Below are 21,009 nucleotides of genomic sequence, written 5' to 3' on the forward strand. Positions count from 1 at the left end.
ATATGTATGTTTGTTACTGTGACTCTGCCTCCTTGTGGACAAATTGAAGAAGTGCTTCATTCTGGAATTCTGATGCAAACAATAACAACATATATATAATACAGAACAACACAATGAAGTTTATTTTATTGAATATGTGTTTATTTATAACTTTATTTTGATCACTTTTGTATAATTATTTTAATTGTTTTATTCTACTTTGTCTTTATTTGTCTTTACCTCTACCTCTATTTTTTTTAACTCCAAGCCTGTTTTTCCCCATGGGGATAAATAAAGTTCCATCTTATCTTATGATTATTTTCCCATTTATTTAATTAGACTTAAAAAAAACAATATATATATATATATATACACAGTAGGGTGGTCCTTAGTGCCATGTACATTTTCGAATTCATTTATTTTAAGCTCCAACCACCGGAATTCGTTATGATAGTCAAGAATACTCTCCTGGTGAATTTTCTTCAAATTCCAACAACATTTACCCCTCCCTCATCAACCTTAAAGTTTAGCCTCAGTTACAGCACCGTGGCTGCTGGTGTGGCAGCCCAGGTCGATGAGGGAGGGGTACATGTTGTCAGATTGAGGAAGAAAATCACCAGGAGAGTTTTCTTGAACGAATCTTGACTAATAGAATGAATTCTGGGGGTTGGAGTTTAGACTTTCCCACTTTCAATTTTAAGGACCACCCTATATATACACTTTGTATACATCATACAGTATATATGTTTGGTTTTGATAAGGATGGGCATGTGTAAGTATACACACGCTTTTCAATATGAAAGGTTAAAAAATCTATTGAAATTTAACCAAATAAACGTGTTTTCTATTCACTTGTTCACCTCGTTCATGCACATCCATTGGAATCAACTGAGGTTGCAGCCATGTAACTAATGAAGCAAAAACCCACAATCATGCTCTTCAAAAATATGTATTTATGGTACAAAATACTCAACATTCAATGTCAATAAAACGCATGAAATAGAATTTTGATATATATACATTGTCTGGAAAATGTGAAGCTCTTGAACATGTAGAAAGTGCAATTTAGGCAGAATTAAATGAAATTTGCACCCTAACACAACTCCTTAAGTGAATGTAAATATGAGAATAAGACTATTGTTAACACAATTAATGAAGATAAAACTGATTAACTGTGTGTTATGACATTTACAAATAAAATTCCACTTTTTTCATACAGATTGTTGACAAAAAACTAGAGATCATCATGTTTACATTTTATGACAAAATTATATTTAAGGACAAAATCCTTATTTTTTCCTCTCCTTTTTTCTCATTCTTATACATTTCTGGAGCATGTCTGACAAAAACCGGCAGGCTTTACAGTATTAAAATATGAAAATGACAAGGACAAATTAATCTCTCAGTCAAAACACAGAAATAAAAACCGCATGTCCTCAAAAGAACCATACAAGATTTATAGTTTTAAAAACCCTCAATCTCTTTAAAAAAGTATGTTTAAAACATTAAAGGTTTTAAATGCTTTTACTTTTTGAGAAACCGGCTCGAGATCGCTGGAATTTGAAAATACACAACCGGAGAAAATCTGCCACTTCCTCACAGAGCCCCTCCTCCAACACACACGAACGCGCACATGACCAATGAGGGCACGAGATAGGTTTGTGCCCCGATGGAAGGCTGACAGGCAGGTAGGTAAAAAGTACAACCAATCCGTTTAGCCGGCCCGGCTAAACGGATTGGTTGTACTTTTTACAGTATTACGGCTTCTACAGATGAACATTTTTTTATGGATTTTTTTTCAAAGCACTTCAGATATTCATTGCTATCGGGATGTTAAGAGCATTCCATGGAATATAACAAAAAGTGTATCTCGAGCCGGTTTCTGAAATTTACCTACCCTTTAAACTGATAAGATTATTCTTATCACTAGCTTGGATGCTTGTGAGGCTAGCCCGTTGCTACTGTAAAACAGCGGCTAACTAAAAAGAGCTAATGGCTAATAACAATGTTGCTAAAGCTAATTGTAATTTGCTTAAAAAAAGAGAGAATAATGGCTAATTAAGTACACTGTTAAGTCATGGGAGCTCAGCTTGTTGTCAGCTTACTAACAGCTACAAGTTGTTGGTTATTTTCTGCCTGAACACCTGTTGCGTTAGCAGGTTAGCATTGGCAGGCTAGCATAGGCAGGCTAACAAGTTCTAAAGGCTGCACTTGTATTGAAATGTGGTAAAGTTAACATGTGAAGCAACTTAAAACAACACTTAAGTAAAAACTGTTTTACATTAAGGCTTGTGATGATAAAAAAGGCTCCATGAAGGCAGTGATGTTGAGGTAGGGATAGTTGGATAACAAATATTCTCACTGTCAAGATAAGGATGATTTTTGGTTTTCCCTCTTCTTCATTCTGTGATCTTGCTCTACAGATCGAAGCGTTTCTCCACCTCGTCGGCCACCATCTCAGCGATGGCGAGTGACGAGGTGGCGGCGGGTGACGGAGCGTTTCTCACGTGGAGAACACGGCTGCCCACCTCCCCGACGCCGCCGTCAAACACGAAGTCGTCCACCAGGTTCCCGTCTCGGTCCAGAGCCTGAGCCCGGACCCCTGCAGGACCCCTGCAGAGGAAACAGGAAACAGAATTAAATCCTACAGTTATCTTCGGACAAACAAGTTACATAAATGCAGAGTCAATTAATAAAAAGTAGCTAATTCTTATCTCAATATTGACTGATAGATGGCGCCGGTGAAGATGGCTGCTGTGTATTTTGTTCCTCTCCAACGTTGCCTTTTTTTCCGCTTTATTTATATTCTATTTTATTTACTTGAACTATTATCAGTTTTATTGTGCTGCACTGTTGGAGGAGCCTGTGACCTAAGATTTTCATTGTCATAACTACACTGTAGCTATGTACACATGTAAAAGCCTTGAATCTTGAAAACAGATTACAGGCATTGTCGAGCCGCCCTATATCTCAATTGTGCTGGTAGATTTACCTCCAGAGGTAAGTGCACCTGTTAACCAACCCCTGATACTGTAATATAAGGAAGTGTGCATGTATTTCGTAGGTCTTGCATTATCTTGTACCTGAGCACGTCACTCCGCGAGAGTTCGGGGATGTACTTCTGCAGGATTTTGACCTGTGCACCAATGAAAATCCCTCGATACATTTCTCCCATCCCGTACACAATGTTCTTCATCACCAGCCTCTGAAGACCCCTGCACAACAGAGAGAATACACACTCAGAATCTCTGTAATCATATCATTTAAAAACAGATCAAATGTTGTTGATGTTGGACCTGAACGAGAGAGCGTCTGCAAAGTCCCGGACGTTGAAGTCGTACACTTTGTAGCCCTCCCTCTTGAAGGCCAGCACGGCGTTCGGACCGAGCCAAACACTCCCGTCCATCCTCGGAGTGAAGTGGACTCCCAGGAAGGGAAACCGGGGGTCAGGGACCTATACGGAAATGGAGAAAAAATGAAGGAGAAAACAACCTTATTTGTTAATATTAATCTCATATTCATACAAAACTTTCTGTACCTTGCCAACAACTGTGATACTGTTATCAATATGTGAAACGACTGGAACCTCAAACACTTTATCAAACTGCATGTGCAATGACAAAAAAGTGGAATCTAATCTGATCTTTTATTTTGTATATGTAACAGAGATCAGCTGCCAAGTGGATGAGAAGAGTTACTCCAAATTAAGACAGCGGTATAATTGCAATTTCCAAGCTTTTGGTTTACTTAGAAATCCCCATTGGGAACAGATTAAGATGATGGGAAATAACAACTACCGTACTTTTCGGACTATAAAGCACACCTGCATATGAGCCGCAGCAGCTAAATTGTCCGTCTGTCTTGCTCTCGTTCTGTCTCTCGGTTCCACTTTTACTTTGGCGCGCTACCTGTCTCACTCTTTTCCGGCCTCCAGCTTTTCCTGCTGGAGCCGCCGCTTAAAGGTGGCGGGCGCGGACCGGTCCTAGAGCCCATAGAGTTAAAGGTGGTTAATTTTACCTGTAAAGTCCATAGATTTAGGAGGTTCCCTAGTGGCCGTTAGCTGTACAACAAAAATGGGGGAAAAAGTCGCGGCTTGTAGTCCGAAAAGTACGGTAATAAATACATGCAACAATAACAATTTAGAAAGTATTAAAAAAAGGCTTAAGCTTACTGACCACGTATTCAAGTATTTCCATATCTTTCAAACTTCAACAACTCAAACACACGTCTCTTTCTGCCACTTGGGGTCGCCACCGTTTTCAGATTTCATACAGTACTGGTGTGATGTGAATCTCTAATGATTTAAACAAGTATAAATGAAAGGATTGTTCCTGAGACTCACGGGGTAGATGTTGCCATTCACCAGGTAGTGTTTCTCGGGCTTCAGCACCAGGTAGTCTCCTCTGAAGGGAACGATCCTCGGCTCACTGCTGCAGCCTGAGATCTGAGAGAGGCGGTCCGAGTGGAGACCCCCGCAGGTCAGAACGAAGCGGCACCGCACCTCCCTGCCCTGGAGAGTAAACAACAACAAGAAAATGATGGAAATAATCAAACAAGATATAGAAATGGTGAAGCTTTAACCCCGGGGCTACACAACACAATGACATCCATGTCTTTATATTTTATTGTATTGACCAATTTTTTCTTATTTCTGTTTTACTACAACATGCTGAATATGTGCTGCATCCTGTGTAAAAATAAAGCTTTATTGTCATTATTATAATGCAACTATAAAAACACAATCTAAATATGTGTACTTGATGATGCGTGTTTCTTACCTTTTTATCTCTGATTGCAATAGGGTATTTCATACCTGCAATAAAACAAATGTAAATGACTAGTCTTGTTTATGACTGTGTTATGATGGACCTGAATAATGTGAACATACTAGCTGCAATTTGGATGAAAGATCAGTTATATTACTGTGCATAATAAAAGTTCTAAGTAGAAGTAAAAAAAGAGCAGGAAATGAACCTCAGAAATGTAGTGCAGTACTTGATAGCAAAAGCACTTTGTTACTCTGAGTCTGCACCCCTGCTTTTTTACCCTCTGTGCTCCCGGCCTGGCTCTCCGCCGCCGAGCAGATGTCGTTGACCTCGGACTCCGTCACCACTGTCCCCCCCGCCTCCTCAAAGTCCTGCCCGTACCGGAGAGCCACCATCCTCCAGTCCACGATGCCGGTGTACGGAGAGTCCAGAGCCATGATGCCCTGCAGGGGGGGGGGGAGGAAGCTTCAGATCCTTTACTTTGATTTAAAGGTCACCTATTATGCAAAATCCTCTTCTTCATGTCTCTTCTACATCAACATCAACATGTGTTCCCTCTTCTTCATGTCTCTTCTACATCAACATGTGTCCCCTCTTCTTCATGTCTCTTCTACATCAACATGTGTCCCCTCTTCTTCATGTCTCTTCTACATCAACATGTGTCCCCTCTTCTTCATGTCTCTTCTACATCAACATGTGTCCCCTCTTCTTCATGTCTCTTCTACATCAACATGTGTCCCCTCTTCTCCATGTCTCTTCTACATCAACATGTGTCCCCTCTTCTCCATGTCTCTTCTACATCAACATGTGTCCCCTCTTCTAAGTAACTGGATGGCCTACCTGCCTGTCAGCCTTCCATCGGGGCACAGACTTATCTCGTGCCCTCATTGGTCATGTGCGCGTTCGTGTGTGTTGGAGGAGGGGCTCTGAAGGAAGTCTGAAGGAAGTGGCAGATTTGTTCCAGCTGTGTATTTTCAAATTCTAGCTTCTCGAGCTGGTTTCTCCAAAATTACCTCCCCCACCTTTAAGGACAGCAGACCCTGTACATCAGTGTGTGAGTCTTCTCTCACCCTGCAGTACGGCTCTCTCTCGCGGATGCCCTCAGCGTCGACGATGCTCAGGTCTCTCACGTTGTTCTTCAGGCCGCGCTCGTACAGAGCCTGCAGCCGGGGGATCTCCTCCTGCTCCGTGGCCACGATCAGCTGCACAAACACACACATCGGTAACAACACAATTACAACACAATGATCCATCCTGCAAATCCTTAAACAGAGTTTGTGTTGAATGCATTTTGTATATAAATATAGGGCTGTACAAAAAGGTTTTAAACTTCATTCATAAAGTTGATTTATTTTTGCATTCCATTTGTTGTGTTTGTGCACAGAGATAGAAAAAGGAAAGCTACAATAATATTATTAGAAATATATAGAATTAGTAGAATGGGATTCCAGTGACGTGGGATTGTTTCAGACATACTTCAATTCAAGGAAATTCAACATTTATTAAGACATTTATTTTAATATCTAAAATATGTCCTGGTATTTAGACTCTAAAACTAATTTTTACTGCGCTCCGATATTCAGAAAATATACATTAAATTGTTCAAAGTGAGGATTTTGTACGAGCTTGTTGTTAATTTTTAAGCGTGATGAAGACGTTGCTTCATTCCAAACCCTCAATAAAAGCTTTGAATTAAAACAAAAAGACCATAAATGGCCTCAGTGGCTAGTATTTTATTTGCTATCGATATACGGACCTTTCCACATTTCTTGTAGGGCAGTCCCTTCTTATCACAGTACTCGTAAGCTAACGTGGCGCCGCGCACACACAACCGGGCCTTCAGAGAGCCGGGGGTGTAGTAGATCCCGCTGTGGATCACTCCGCTGTTGTGACCGCTCTGATGCACCGCTGCAGACACAGGAATTACATTTTTAAAAAGACATTAATAGATAGGTTTATCATCAGGAGCGTGCACGGACATTTTGAAGAGCAGCTGCAAAAACTTTAACAGGAAAAGTGTACAGTAAAATACCATTAAGCTAACCACAATACATTTTAAAATGTGTAATTGCTTTAATTAAATAAATAAAAAATGCACTCTGTTGGTGTAAATAAACTGAAACTGTTCTTTCTCTTGTCTGCACCAAGTTTAAACACTTCACTTCTTATATCGTCCTCTGGAGGGACGTACCGAGCTCCTTCTCCTTCTCCAGCAGGATGAAGCTGAGCGTCGGGTGCCTCAGGATCAGCTCTCTGACGGTGGCCAGACCCACGATGCCCCCCCCCACCACCGCCACGTCATACGAGCTGAAACACAGACGGCACACACACACTTTTTAAAATCAGGGTAAATACTGACGAGAGAACCAGGTTACAGCAGGTCAAATGATGAGGTCACTGGATGAATGTCCAATGAGCAGCAGAGACCTTTGACTCTGATCAGAAAAATAGTACTGCACTGAATCCATTGTTTAAAAAATGCATTTTTACAAATCAAGACATATCCTGACATATGACTTTTCCGTTCAAACGACAAATAATAATAAAATGGTAAAACAGAATATAAAATAAAATAAAGTAAAAAATAAAATAAAAAATAAGTAAGACCGTTACAAGTTAATAAGGAAATAAATAAGATAATTATAAAAATAAAATTAATAATAGTAAACTTAATAAAAATAAATAAAAGCATTTTTCCATTGGTAATCTTAAAGGTCACCTATCATGCTATTTTAGGCAATAGCATAGGTCTTAGATATATAAAAATATATTAAAAACATGTCTATGAAGTGTTTTGCTCAAAATACCAAACAGATCATTCTAGCCACGCCTCATATCCCTCTATTTCACTTCCGGTTTCAAAAAAGTGCTGATTTGGGGATAAAGCTTTAAAATAAAAAGGAGGGTCTGAGCTCATGCGGGACCCGGCAGCTACCGTCTAAACTAAATGCTGCCGTGATGAAACGCCATATCATGGATCATCAAGGATCCTCTCTGAAACAGTCTGGAGCTCAAAGGCTTTCTCTCTTGCCGGTTACACCACAAGGTGAGGGCATTGTTTCTGATAGCAACGTTTCTGATTGGGCCGTGGGTCCACATTTCAGATATTACGTCGTATCGGACGCAAATCTGGATCAGCTCCGTTGTTCCCCGTTTTTAGAGATTTGGGTACGGAGGAAAAGAGAGAGGGTTTTATTTTCTGACGCTGCGTGAGTTCCCCGACGCACCGGGGACACATGTTGATGTATAAAAGACATCAACAAGTGCATTTTGCATGATAGGTCCCCTTTAAAAAAGATATCCCTTGCAGTGGTTCCCAAAATTATTTCTTTACTTTTTATTTATTGCCTTATTTTGCACCTTCATGTCCTTTTTTGAAAATACAAACTAGTTTTATTTTTTTCAAACGGTGTAACGACGAGATGCCGTTACTAGAGCTCTCGTTAACATGTTTGTATAATCATTGTACTGTATAGGGTATATTGATGACCACTTCCCTGTGCACGGAAATATTGTCACTCAGCACTTTAGTGGTAAACCGTTTGAGCGTTGTTGGCGTGATTGCACAGTGCAGTTTGGCATTGCATATTTGCACATAGTTTATACTATTTATTGATGTAGTATTTATTAAATGATTAAATTGCATTAATTGTATAAGTGTTCACCCCCGTCTTGTCTGTTGCTTCCGGTCTCTGTGTTCCCTCCTGCTGATTACCCGATTGTGTTCACCTGGTGCCCTGTGTTTGCTCCTCCCCCTCACCTGTGTCTTGTGTGTTTGATTAGTCCCGGGTGTATTTAGGTGCTGTTCGTCAGGGTGGTTGAGAACTGTGTGGGTGGTGGAGGGCCGCCATGTTGTCACAGTGGATGGAAAAATAAAACACCAACCCGCCTGCTTCTCCTATTTTGCCTCCATGGCCGCTCGGGCATTCTCACAAACAGTATTCATTTAAAAAAAGGCAACTCGTTTCAAACAGTATAAATAAAAAATAAAAAAACTTCCTTAACCAGTTTAGCCCCAAGCCTGTTTTTCAGGTCTCAGGCTCGAAAATGACATTCCCAGAACAAATGACCATATCTTCGCTTCTAAAAGGGTGAAATTAATAATCTTTTTTCTCAAAGCAATGACAAACCTGTGAGTTGGATGTAGAAAAGTCAGAATCAATATAGATGTTTTTTATTTTAAAGAAAATTCAGATTGAACATAGTAAAAAAATGTAAATTATAGTGTCCGTCCAAAAATTATGTTTTACTTAGTGAAAACCACCCTTGGATGATGGGTTAGTAGACTAAAAGCTTTAGGAATCCAAAGTACAACATATAATAAGTATTGTGTATCAAGATTGATGCAACATAAGTGATATTTGACCCTTTTAGAGAGATTTAGCAAAAGAAAACAGTTCTGGGGTCATTTGACCCATCTCTGGCCCCCCTCGGTCCATTTTGATGATTGACATCTCTTTTTAACCGCTAGAGCCAATGGAATCGAGGAGAGGTTCCACATACACACACAGGTTCCCAAATAAGGAGTGAGAGTGACGCGTAGCCAAAAGCGGAGCTGCGACACACTCTGGGGGCTACCATTAGCAGCACATTTGTTTTCTCCGATTTTTGCATAAAAATGGAATTATTAAGTGACAGACACATTGGATTAACCTATGGATTAACCTTCAGCCACGTTTTTTCTCGATTTAATGCCATTGAACACGACTTGATCAGAATAACAGCTAAGGTAAGACATATTGCCGTTTTTGCTACCTAATGCTACGTCGTGTGTTCAGGGGCGCCGTAAGGGGGTGAAAAGTTAGGACGATTCTAAGGGCCCGTGACTGACAGGGGCCCCAAAATGTTCAGAACATTAAGAAAAAAAATGTAAGTAACCTTTCATCAATCCTCAATAATTAACATTAATAGATTATATTGATAAATTACTCACTAAACATACGATTCATTTAACTTATTTTCTTCCAAAAGTTAATTACCCAAAGCCTCTGTACACCCCCTTCTATTTACATGTAATGGTTTGGTCCTGCCTCCAAACGCACCGGCACTTGCAGAGAGTGAAAGCATGTGAGGAGGGATGCTAGTACTTAGCCTACATACGTGTGTTGTACCATGTTTCAACGACCAACAAAGTCAGGCTCTAAGAAAAGAAGAGAAAGGAGAGAAAGACAAGAGCGAGGGACTAAAGGGCGACAGTATGTCACCCAGTTTTTCACAAGAAAAGGTGGGTGTGGTCCATGAGTGGTGGAAATGTGTTAGCTAATGTTTTTTTGTTTACTAAGCCGACATTAAGTACTGTTAATATCTTTACAGAAAATTCAGAGGTCTTTAATTTCATTGCTCTTTTAGCTGACATTTAAAGGTATGGTAGGTAATTCACTTCAGAAACACTTTTTGTTATATATTCCATGGAATGCTCTTAACATCCGGATAGCAATGAATATTTGAAATGCTTTGACAATAAATACGTACAAAAACGTCATCTGTGTAAGCTATGGCGCTGTAAAAAGCACAACCAATCAACTGAGCCGACCCGGCTAAAATTACTGGATGGCCTACCTGCCTGTCAGCCTTCCATCTGTGCACAAATTTATCTTGTGCGCGTTCGTGTGTGTTGGAGGAGTTGTAAGGAACTCTGAAGGAAGGGGCAGATTTTTTTCAGTTGTGTACTTTCACATTCTAGCACACTCGAGCTGGTTTCTCCATTCTTACCTACCTACCTTTAATAAATGCAGGCACATTTTTAGCGCCTATTCAAACTAAATCAGTTGTCCCTCCCCCTGGTGCCAAACAGATCCATCTCTAGGCTCAGCAGTCCTGTCCCCCCATAAGGCTGAACCTGAACCAGCTTTTCTCCAAACTGAAGGAGGTGAGCAGCATTGTGTTGAATCACATGCCGCTTAACATATCTGAAGGGAGACTGGAATACAAAATATATATATAACAAAAAGCTAACATCTAATTTAAATTATACATTTCAAACAGTATTTTCCCACATAGCCAATGATCTATATAAAACAAAAAACTGCTTTTAGTCTATTTAGGATGATGGACAGTTTGAAGCATTGAGTGATCAGTCTGTATTAGGTAAACAAAATGTTAATGATATTAATACTAATGTTATTATATTAAAGCAGGGGTGGGGAACCTCCGGCCCCCGGGCCGTATACGGACCGCTAGACCATTTGGTACGGCCCTCTAGGTAATTTATAAACAAAGTGGCCTGTGCCTGGTGGTGGGGCCCGATGTGATATATTTTCATGGGGCCCAAAATCCCTGGCGGCGCCCCTGCGTGTGTTGTCTGTTTTTGTTTATAATGTCGCGAGTTCTTATCATGGAGTGATTATATATATACCTATCGATTCTGTGTATTCTCACGATGCTAATCGATATGTTGGATGGACCTTGTTTTCTGTGCAAATGGCGTTAGCATTTTTTCGCTCGGGGGATAATTCAGAGGCTCAGTGTTAGCCTTGTGTTTTTTTTTTGCTGAAAAAAAAAAAGAATATCAGTTAGCTGAGTTTCTTCCCGTTACATGGATATGAAACATTCATAGTTTATGAAATCTTAAGAAGCCCTCAGACACTGTTGCTTACAGATGTTGTGGTTTCGGCCCCTTCGGCGGGTCCGTGGGGCTTAAGAGTTTAAATGAAGGCCAAATATATAATTGTAATTTATTTATATAAATATATTTGTATTTTACGGTCTTAAAATCAGCCCTACAACACTTTGGCGACCCCCCAGTAATGATCAGAGAAACATGTGAGAGTTCAGTGTTTGGAGAGGCTTTTTAGTTCCGAGTATAAACGGCAGTTCTAGGAAAAACGGAACTGAAGATTTCCCACAATGCAGCTTTTGCAAAGAGCTGATAAACACATTGTTGAAGGCTGGGAATGAAGCTCTGTAAATCACAGAGCTTCATTCCCACAGGAGGCCGGGAACAGCTTGTTTCCATCTCTGACAATTGGAACAAACAAGCAGTGCAGAAAGAAAGCAGCACAGTCCACTTATCTGAACCTTCAGGTTGAATCAGGACAACCCAAAGAACTGGGAGGAAACACGGCTTTAGGGGGTTTTCTGGGTACAAAGGGTCATTTGATCAGTTATGAAACTTCTTGCTGGACTTGATTACGAGGGAAAAGGAAAAAGAGAGACCTCTTTTCACAAAAGAGCCTGTTAGGTCTAACAAGAAACACATGCTGCAGGCATTCCTTCATAAAAGGGAGTGGGCTCAACAATAGGGTCTGACTGGTGCCGCACACAGTATCACAATAACCAATGTGCTTTATTTATACATGTTTACATGGACTAGCCCCCCCCCCCCCTCCCTTAGGGGAATTCATCCACAGAAAACACACTGGACGCTGCACTAGGTCAGAAACCAGAGGAGACTGAAGTCCATCATAGACAGACCACTTTTGGACAAAATGTCCTCTCCGTTAAAAGGCAGCTCGTTGTGGAACAGCCTCCCAGCTGAGATGCGGGAATGTCCCACTCTCAATAGCTTCAAAGGTCAACTCAGAGAATGGTTGAGAAACAAACAGTCGTGCCATCACCGCTAAATTTACTTTAACACGGGGGTATCTCCTCTCGCACTGTAGGTAGCTCTTGTATCATCTCTATAGCTGCTATATTGTATTACCATGTCATCAATACTTGCTGCTCTTGCTCTTTTGCATATCATGTATTTTGTTTTTGCTATGTTTGTAAAATGTAATCTTCTTAAATGTTTTATGTGAGGGACTGCGGATGGAAATGAGCTCAGAGCTGAATCTGGCACTGTTACGCTTGACACCTTTTAAGTGTTCATTACTGGGTGGGCATAGTCTAGGGTTGCCAGAAACTGACCATGATCAAAATCGATTATTCGGCAGCCCTGGCCATTTTGGTTGAAACTAAGCCAGAAAAAAAATAAAAATAAAAAAATAAATATATATATATATATAAATAAAATCGATTTTTAAAAATAATATTCGATTATGGAGACTGTAGCGAATATTCGAATAATCGCTGGCATCCCTAGCATAGTCCCTGCCAAATAAACGATTCAATTAAAATAAAATAAATAAACCGTTATAGGTCAAATATGTGCACACACGTTTACTCCTTGTTGCAGGCACGCAGCACGGCGGAAGTGAAAGCTGTTGATTTCTTTCGGGGGTGAAAAGATGTGGAGCGGTTTTTTTTTGCTTCTAGGAGGAGACGCCCTCCGAGTGAAGAGCCGGTTCATTTTGATGCAAAGATTCGTACATTTTCCGAAAAGCAGCAAAACATGAAAGTAGAAGCAGAGCTCTGTGTATTTAAATGTGAAACTCGAATGAAAGAATCTGTCCTTAAAATCTAAGTATAACTTGCATTATCATTTTGCCGATGATCGTGCAGCCCTGACACATACACAGATTATTTTTTGCATTTCTCTTGAAGTACTAATAAGTAACAGATGGTAAAATGAATACAATGCAGGACGAATACAAGGGTAAAGACAGTTTGGACATCAATTCTTCTTAACCAGTATCGCTCCCGAAGTGTTTATTGTATCGACAACCACCAGTAAGTGCATTGTCACCTTGCAACAGATCGGGTTCTGCAGAGAGAGGTGTTACGTAATCTACCGCTGAATGCCCTTGGCTTTGACTGGCAATTATTAAAAGTTAGTTTCTCACTTGTGGTGTGAAGAAATAACTGGTTTCAAAGTGCAGGTTATTTCTCCACAGCTTGCATCTTGTCCTGTAGCAGACTGCGTGTCGTGTTGTTTGCACCATCTGTTTTATTTTGCACCGGGAACAATGGAACTGAATGTTCTTCGTCCATGAACTGCACTCAATACATCAATGGTTTCTCTTTTTTGGCTGTTTTTAATGGCCTTATTTAATTTAATGTATACTCTTGTAAAGCACTGTGTGATCCTGTTGAATGAAAGGAAACCTATTTAATAAACTTTACTTCCTTTCTTTTGTGTTATGCTGCTTTTATTTAACTTTTGAACTTAACTTTTCTTATTATCTTATGGCATGATAAGAGTTATTATACTAGGGGACCACAATGGGAATAAGTCTCCAGACATATGCATAAAGCAGTGCAGTGTTATATTGCGTGTCTTAAAGTCAAATCCCCTAAAAAACACAGACCCATTAGAAATCACAAAAGACTCCCAACAAAAAGACAATCATTGGCTATGCACCAAAACATTTCCGGATTTTAATTAAATAAAAATGTATAAGGACAATAAATAAATACATGTGATATAATTCACATAACCTGTTTTTAAAGTTGCCAACTTTTTGTACTCAACTGTGCAATTAAAGCTGAAATTTGACACCTTTAAAAGATTGGTATTACATAAGATTCAGAGCCATACATGTGCTTGATTTGAAGCTATTTTTTCTTATTTTGCTTCAAGATATCATTTAAAAATAATCCGATACAAACATTGTTCACCTCCTCCTTCTAAAATAGCATGAATCTCTTGATGTTATATGTGTTAAAACAAACATGCATTAAGTATCCATGTAGGTAGATGCTAGTCTGCTAATTGTCTATCCTACCAAGTAACACCTGATTAGCATTAGCATGTTTTACCTGTGTAGCCGTCTGACCTCCTTTATGGGCCTCGCGGTCCCGACAGCCTTCACAGTCGCTCCACAAAAAGTCCGGATCATGATCACGATGTTCAGTAACCCTCACACTCCATTGTATAACTGTCAGAAACACCTCCAGAGTATCAGTTTTGAGTCTCCTCCTCCCTCCTGTTTCCTGATGTTAGCATGATGCTACATCCTGAAATCTGACACGTTAACACGCCCCCTTACGGCTCTCGATTCAGCCAAGCGAGCACGCTTTTCTGTACGTAAATACACAAGAGCGCGCTCTCGGTTCAGCCAATCAGCGAGCACGCTTTTCTGTACGTAAGTACACAAGAGGTCAGAGCAATGGACGCGTCTCAAATGTAAACAGAGTTGGAGGAAGGTGAGATTATTCTGTCTGTGACGCATTTTCAGTATTTATTTGTGTACCTTGTTAGAGCAATAGCATACAGAAAGATATATTAGTGTAGTTTTATAATATAGTTTATTTTATTTGTGTTTTTCAGATATGAGGCTGTTAACTCGGGCAGTGCAGTGCGCAGTGTCTCAGAGGGAAAGCAGCCGCAGACACTTCTGGGGATGGCTCAATGCAGTGTTTAACAAGTAAAATCAATATATATATATATATATTATTGCAACATCGATAAATGATAGAGCTGCATTTGCTAACTTATGGATACACTGCAATGCATGGAGATAACTGATCATATCGTAAAATAACTAAGTACATTTACTCAAGTACTGCACTTAAGTACAATCTAGAGGGACTTGTACTTTAATTGAGTATTTCATTTCATGCTACTTTGCATTTCTACTCCACTACAATTCAGAGGTTAATGTTGTACTTTACTACTACCTTTAGTTACTCTACAGATTCAGATTAATGATGTGGAATATAATAAACTCTTAAATCAGACTTTTATTCCCTATGACCCTCCTTGACTTCACCTCCTCCTCTTCTCTGGTACTTTAATATGTAGGAATAAATACAATTTTAAGCATCAGTTTGCACGTACTACTTTAAAGCAGATGTGTGTCTCTTGGCGTGGAATTCTTTGCCGAATGATTTAAATGTATAAAGAAAGTGTATTTGGACAGTATGAAGTTGACTTTTTATTGTGTTCTGGTTTTATGTTTCAAGATGTGTAAGCAACTGTATGACTGAAAGAATATTGCTTTTATTTTACTTTTTAAACTTTTTTTTGTTTGTTATTTCTTTGTAAGAAGGGGCAGGTCAAATAAGATGTTCTTCTCTCTGCTCCTTTCCACCATGCGCTATAAAATAAGTGTACATGTAACTGCCATGTGTGGAATAAACAAATACAAATAAAATGAATATCCCCCCCCCCCCTCAGAGTGGACTATGAGCGGATCCAGACGGTGGGTCCGGACCGGGCCGCCGCAGAGTGGCTGCTCCGCTGCGGGGCCAAAGTCCGGTTCCAGGGTTTGGACCGCTGGCAGCACGACTACAACGCTCTTCCGACCGGACCCCTGGGCCGCTTCAAGATCCAGGGCATCGACGCCACCGAGTCCTGCATCATGTACCGGGGCTTCGACCACCTGGGTACGTGAGGCTGAGCACAGTGAGAAAGAAATAAACAACATTTACATTTCACTCCACATCGGCATGGACTAAAACCAGGAATACATACAATTTAGAAATGAAAAATATGCAAGTCAAAATAAATTATTCATGTTCTTACAAGAGATGCAATTAAGTATATTAACATGTTTTTTTGCGTTATTATCATTATATTATATATTTATGTCTATTCTAAATATTATTATTTATTTTTATTCCATCATAAATGTCTTGTATTTTTTTTTATTATATTCCATACCTAAGTTTCTACACATTTATCTTGAATATTTTTTTCTTATTTCTATTGTAGTTTTAATATAGTAAATATTCATGTTACTTGCCGTGTAACAGAATCTTTCCGCTCGTTTTAACAGAGTATTACGTTTCGGCCCCCGGCCTGTTAGCAGCCTGAAGCGCCGGATCAATCAAACATTAAAGCTCCACTCAGAAGATCTAAATGTTGCATTAACCTGAGCTTCACATTAACCTGAAAGAGATTCTCTGTGTTAACAGGAAAGTGAATCTCTCTCTGATCGTCCCAAAATGACGCACGCTGCCGGGATGTTTTACACCGAGCGTTAAGAGATTTATTCAGCTGTTAAATCCCTCTCTGTAAACCTAATCAGTAAAGTGTGTGTGTGTGTGTGTGTGTTTCCAGATGGTTTGCAGCACTTGGAGGAGATCAAGCTGAACCGGTGTATCTACATCGAGGACACGTGTCTGGAGAGGCTGAGCACCATCGAGAACCTGCAGCAGAGTCTGCTCCGCATGGAGGTGGTGTCGTGTGGAAACGTGACCGACAAGGGCCTCATCGCCCTGCACAAACTCAGGTGATTATTAACCGAACCAACAGGGAGATTAAAGGGATACTTCACCCATAAAATGACCATTTGTTATCTTGAATACCCGAATAAAATGTCATGCTTTCACGGTGAACGAAGAATAAAAAAATCGTAGAAAAGTCTTGATGAATTTTTGTTTTAACAACAGCAAATGAATGCATCCATTTAGAAACTCTCACACAACTCCTGCTGAATAATAAATATCCAAGATATTTACAAATATCTTTAAATTGTCACTTATAAGATCACTTGTGTTGCAGTACTGCACTTACTGTAACTTATACATTACATTATATCATGATGCACCAAGGTCCTGTGTTAGTGAAGAGTATGGTCTGGATCTGTGTTTCTCAAACTTTTTCATACCAAGGACACCTAACCAATAAAGAAACACTCGCGGACCACCTAACTCAACAAATATAAAAAAACACATCGTTTTTCTAGAACAGATTACAAATCGCCTGAAAATGGTACAAACAAGTGGCAACATGTGTGATGAAGGTGTTGCTCTGGGCAATATCATGCAATCGAAAGTGAAACTTAACCTCGCTCCATTGCGGAGATATTCCCGCGAGAGTGCGGAAAACTGAAATGTATTTATTTAAAATGTGAAATGTTACCAATATACTCACGGACCGCTAGGGGGCGCTCACGGACCACCAGTGGTCCGCGGACCACACTTTGAGAAGCACTGGTCTGGATGAATTAGACTTTTTTATTATTCTCCAGGAGTTTGGGAAAGAATGGGTCAGTCTGTGTTCACGTTCTCCTCTTCCATTTTGTCATAAAAGTCTCATGTGCACGATGTCAGAAACACTTAAAGCACGCATCAACAATACTCCCACAGACGAGTAGCACGAGAGAAGCAGTTGAAGGGTTTAGTGCAGTTTTAGGTAAAAGTCCTGTGTGCGTGAAGTAGGGATCTTAAAACAGGACGATGACACTTTCCGTCTGCAGTTTTGTGAGAGTTAGCAAACTGAGGTTTTCATGTTGTTTTTCTGTAATTTTGAGGAATAGCCAATTATGGTGTTTTGATTTTCTGGAGGTTTGAGAGATTCAAGAATTCAAGTTAACACGGGGATACTCTCGTCTATACACGAGCATTCCTTAAAAATATCACATCTGCTTCTTCGCAAAGATGTCCATCCATCCATCCATCTTCTCCCGCTTATCCGTGGTCGGGTCGCGGGGGTAGCAGTTCCAGCAGAGAGCCCCAAACTTTCTTTTCCCTGGCGACATCAACCAGCTCTGACTGGGGGGTCCCAAGGCGCTCCCAGGCCAGCGAAGAGATATAATCCCTCCACCTGGTCCTAGGTCTACCCCTTGGTCTCTTCCCAGCTGGACGTGCCTGGAACAGGTGGCATCCTAACTAGGTGCCCGAACCACCTCAACTGGCTTCTTTCGACGCGAAGGAGGAGCGGCTCAACTCCGAGTCCCTCCCTGATGACCGAACTTCTCACCTTATCCCTAAGGGAGACGCCAGCCACCCGGCGGAGGAAACCCATCTCGGCCGCTTGTATCCGCGATCTCGTTCTTTCGGTCATGACCCATCCTTCATGACCATAGGTGAGGGTAGGAACGAAAATGGCCCGGTAGACAGAGAGCTTTGCCTTCCGGCTCAGCTCCCTTTTCGTCACAACGGTGCGGTAAAGCGACTGCAGTACCGCTCCCGCTGCTCCGATTCTCCGGCCCATCTCACGCTCCATTGATCCCTCACTCGAGAACAAGACCCCGAGATACTTGAACTCCTTCACTTGGGGTAAGGACTCATTCCCTACTTGGAGTGGACAGTCCATCGGTTTCCTGCTGAGAACCATGGCCTCAGATTTGGAGGTGCTGATCCTCATCCCAGCCGCTTCACACTCGGTTGCGAACCGATCCAGTGAGTGCTGAAGGTCGCAGACCGATGAAGCCATCAGAACCACATCATCTGCAAAAAGCAGTGGTGCAATCCTTAGTCCACCGAACTGCAGACCCCCCCCCCCACGACTACGCCTCGAAATCCGATCCATGTATATTACAAACAGGATTGGTGACAAAGCGCAGCCCTGGCGGAGGCCAACCCTCACCGGAAATGGGTCCGACTTACTGCCGAGGAGCCGGACACAGCTCTCGCTTTGGGAGTACAGAGATTGGATGGCCCTGAGTAGAGACCCCCTCACCCCATACTCCCGCAGCATCTCCCACAGTAACTCCCTGGGAACCCGGTCATACGCCTTCTCCAAGTCTACAAAACACATGTAGACCGGATAAGCGTACTCCCAGGCCCCCTCCAGGATCCTTGCGAGAGTAAAAAGCTGATCCGTCGTTCCACGACCAGGACGGAATCCGCATTGTTCCTCCTCAATCTGAGGTTCGACAATCGGCCTGACCCTCCTTTCGAGTACCTTGGAGTAAACTTTCCCGGGGAGGCTGAGTAGTGTGATGCCTCTGTAATTGGCACACACCCTCTGATCCCCCTTTTTGAAAAGGGGGACCACCACCCCGGTCTGCCACTCCTTCGGTACTGTTTCCGACTTCCACGCAACGTTGATGAGACGTGTCAACCATGACAGTCCCTCAACACCCAGAGCCTTCAGCATTTCCGGGCGGATCTCATCCACCCCCGGGGCTTTGCCACTGTGGAGTTGTTTGACGACCTCAGTGACCTCCCCCCGGGAGATTGGCGTTGATCCCCCGTCATACTCCAGCTCTGCCTCTAACATAGAGGGCGGAGTTGTCGGGTTCAGGAGTTCCTCAAAGTGTTCCTTCCAACGCCCCAACACTCCATCAGTTGAGGTCAAAGATGTATGACTTTTAAATGACTCAGTGATCAATTTTGTCACCTATTATGCAAAATTCTATTCTTCACGTCTCTTCTACATCAACATGTGTCCCCTCTTCTTCATGTCTCTTCTACATCAACATGTGTCCCCTCTTCTTCACGTCTCTTCTACATCAACATGTGTCCCCTCTTCTCCATGTCTCTTCTACATCAACATGTGTCCCCCTCTTCTTCATGTCTCTTCTACATCAACATATGTCCCCTCTTCTTCATGTCTCTTCTACATCAACATGTGTCCCCTCTTCTTCATGTCTCTTCTACATCAACATGTGTCCCCTCTTCTTCATGTCTCTTCTACATCAACATGTGTCCCCTCTTCTTCATGTCTCTTCTACATCAACATGTGTCCCCTCTTCTCCATGTCTCTTCTACATCAATATGTGTCCCCTCTTCTTCATGTCTCTTCTACATCAACATCTGTCCCCTCTTCTTCATGTCTCTTCTACATCAACATGTGTCCCCTCTTCTTCATGTCTCTTTTACATCAACATGTGTCCCCTCTTCTCCATGTCTCTTCTACATCAACATGTGTCCCCTCTTCTTCATGTCTCTTCTACATCAACATCTGTCCCCTCTTCTTCATGTCTCTTCTACATCAACATGTGTCCCCTCTTCTTATGGGTAATGCTGCAATGATCTGTTTGGTGTTTCAGCCAATCAGAGACATGTTTTATATTGATGAAAAACAGTAAAATAGGGGACCTTTAAAATGAAAGTATGATATTCCCTCAGGAACCTGGAGCTCCTGTTCCTGAGCGACCTGCCGGGGATCAGAGACGGAAAGACGACGGTGGGCCGGCTGCAGACGGCGCTCCCAAAGCTCGACATCTCTCTGGACCTGAGCGATTAGACGCCCTCTCCTAGAGGCCCTTCAAAATAAAACCCCCAGGACTAGAGGCAACATGGAGGTGCTTCAGCTTAAAGTGAATGTCCATGATGTGCAGCATGGGAAAGTAATAAGCACTCAAATTAAAATGAGGCACTTTATTTATAGTTTTCTCGAACAAATCTGTAGTTTAATATTATATTTTCAACATTCAAGGTATTAAAGGTATACAAAGAGAAAAACAAGTTGCAAAGGATTCAAGAATATTTTTTCCTTAGATATTTACATTAATTTGGCATTTGTAGGATATGTGAGGACAGATGGCTGTCAATGTTGTTGTTGCGAAAACACAACATGTTATGAAGTCTCATTTCATTATGCAATAAACAGCCTGAACACTATGTAGTCAATTATTACACGTTTTCAGTTTCTATATTCATGCATTACGTAAGAACCAATCGAATCACAATATGTTAATTTTATGCATTAAAGCATGCATTTCAAAAATATTTTAAAATAGTCAATTAGTTCAGTAGATTCTTTTATTGATTATATATTTTATTATATTATATTGGCCAAAACTACACCAAGTTTCACTGTATCCCT

General features: G+C 41.2%; 2 protein-coding genes across 2 annotated transcripts; one reads left to right on the plus strand and one right to left on the minus strand.

The window, feature by feature from the left end:
* Positions 1–914: 914 nt before the first annotated feature.
* Positions 915–14,538, minus strand: l2hgdh (L-2-hydroxyglutarate dehydrogenase). The gene is made up of 10 exons (XM_034110841.2): positions 14,325–14,538; positions 6,937–7,052; positions 6,502–6,653; positions 5,816–5,947; positions 5,026–5,188; positions 4,758–4,792; positions 4,322–4,489; positions 3,276–3,433; positions 3,063–3,194; positions 915–2,592 (listed from the first exon to the last, which is right to left on the minus strand). Exons 1-10 carry the CDS (start codon positions 14,402–14,404, stop codon positions 2,397–2,399), a joined length of 1,332 nt encoding a protein of 443 aa, XP_033966732.1. The 5' UTR covers positions 14,405–14,538; the 3' UTR covers positions 915–2,396.
* Positions 14,539–14,628: 90 nt separating this feature from the next.
* On the plus strand, positions 14,629–20,648 carry dmac2l (distal membrane arm assembly component 2 like). Its single transcript, XM_034110856.2, has 5 exons — positions 14,629–14,711; positions 14,836–14,932; positions 15,685–15,893; positions 16,570–16,741; positions 20,310–20,648. The coding sequence occupies exons 2-5, from the start codon at positions 14,838–14,840 to the stop codon at positions 20,425–20,427; spliced, it is 594 nt and encodes a 197-aa protein (XP_033966747.1). The 5' UTR covers positions 14,629–14,711; positions 14,836–14,837; the 3' UTR covers positions 20,428–20,648.
* Positions 20,649–21,009: the final 361 nt, after the last annotated feature.

Source organism: Pseudochaenichthys georgianus, chromosome 22 (assembly GCF_902827115.2).
Source record: "Pseudochaenichthys georgianus chromosome 22, fPseGeo1.2, whole genome shotgun sequence".
Taxonomy (NCBI): Eukaryota; Metazoa; Chordata; class Actinopteri; order Perciformes; family Channichthyidae; genus Pseudochaenichthys; species Pseudochaenichthys georgianus.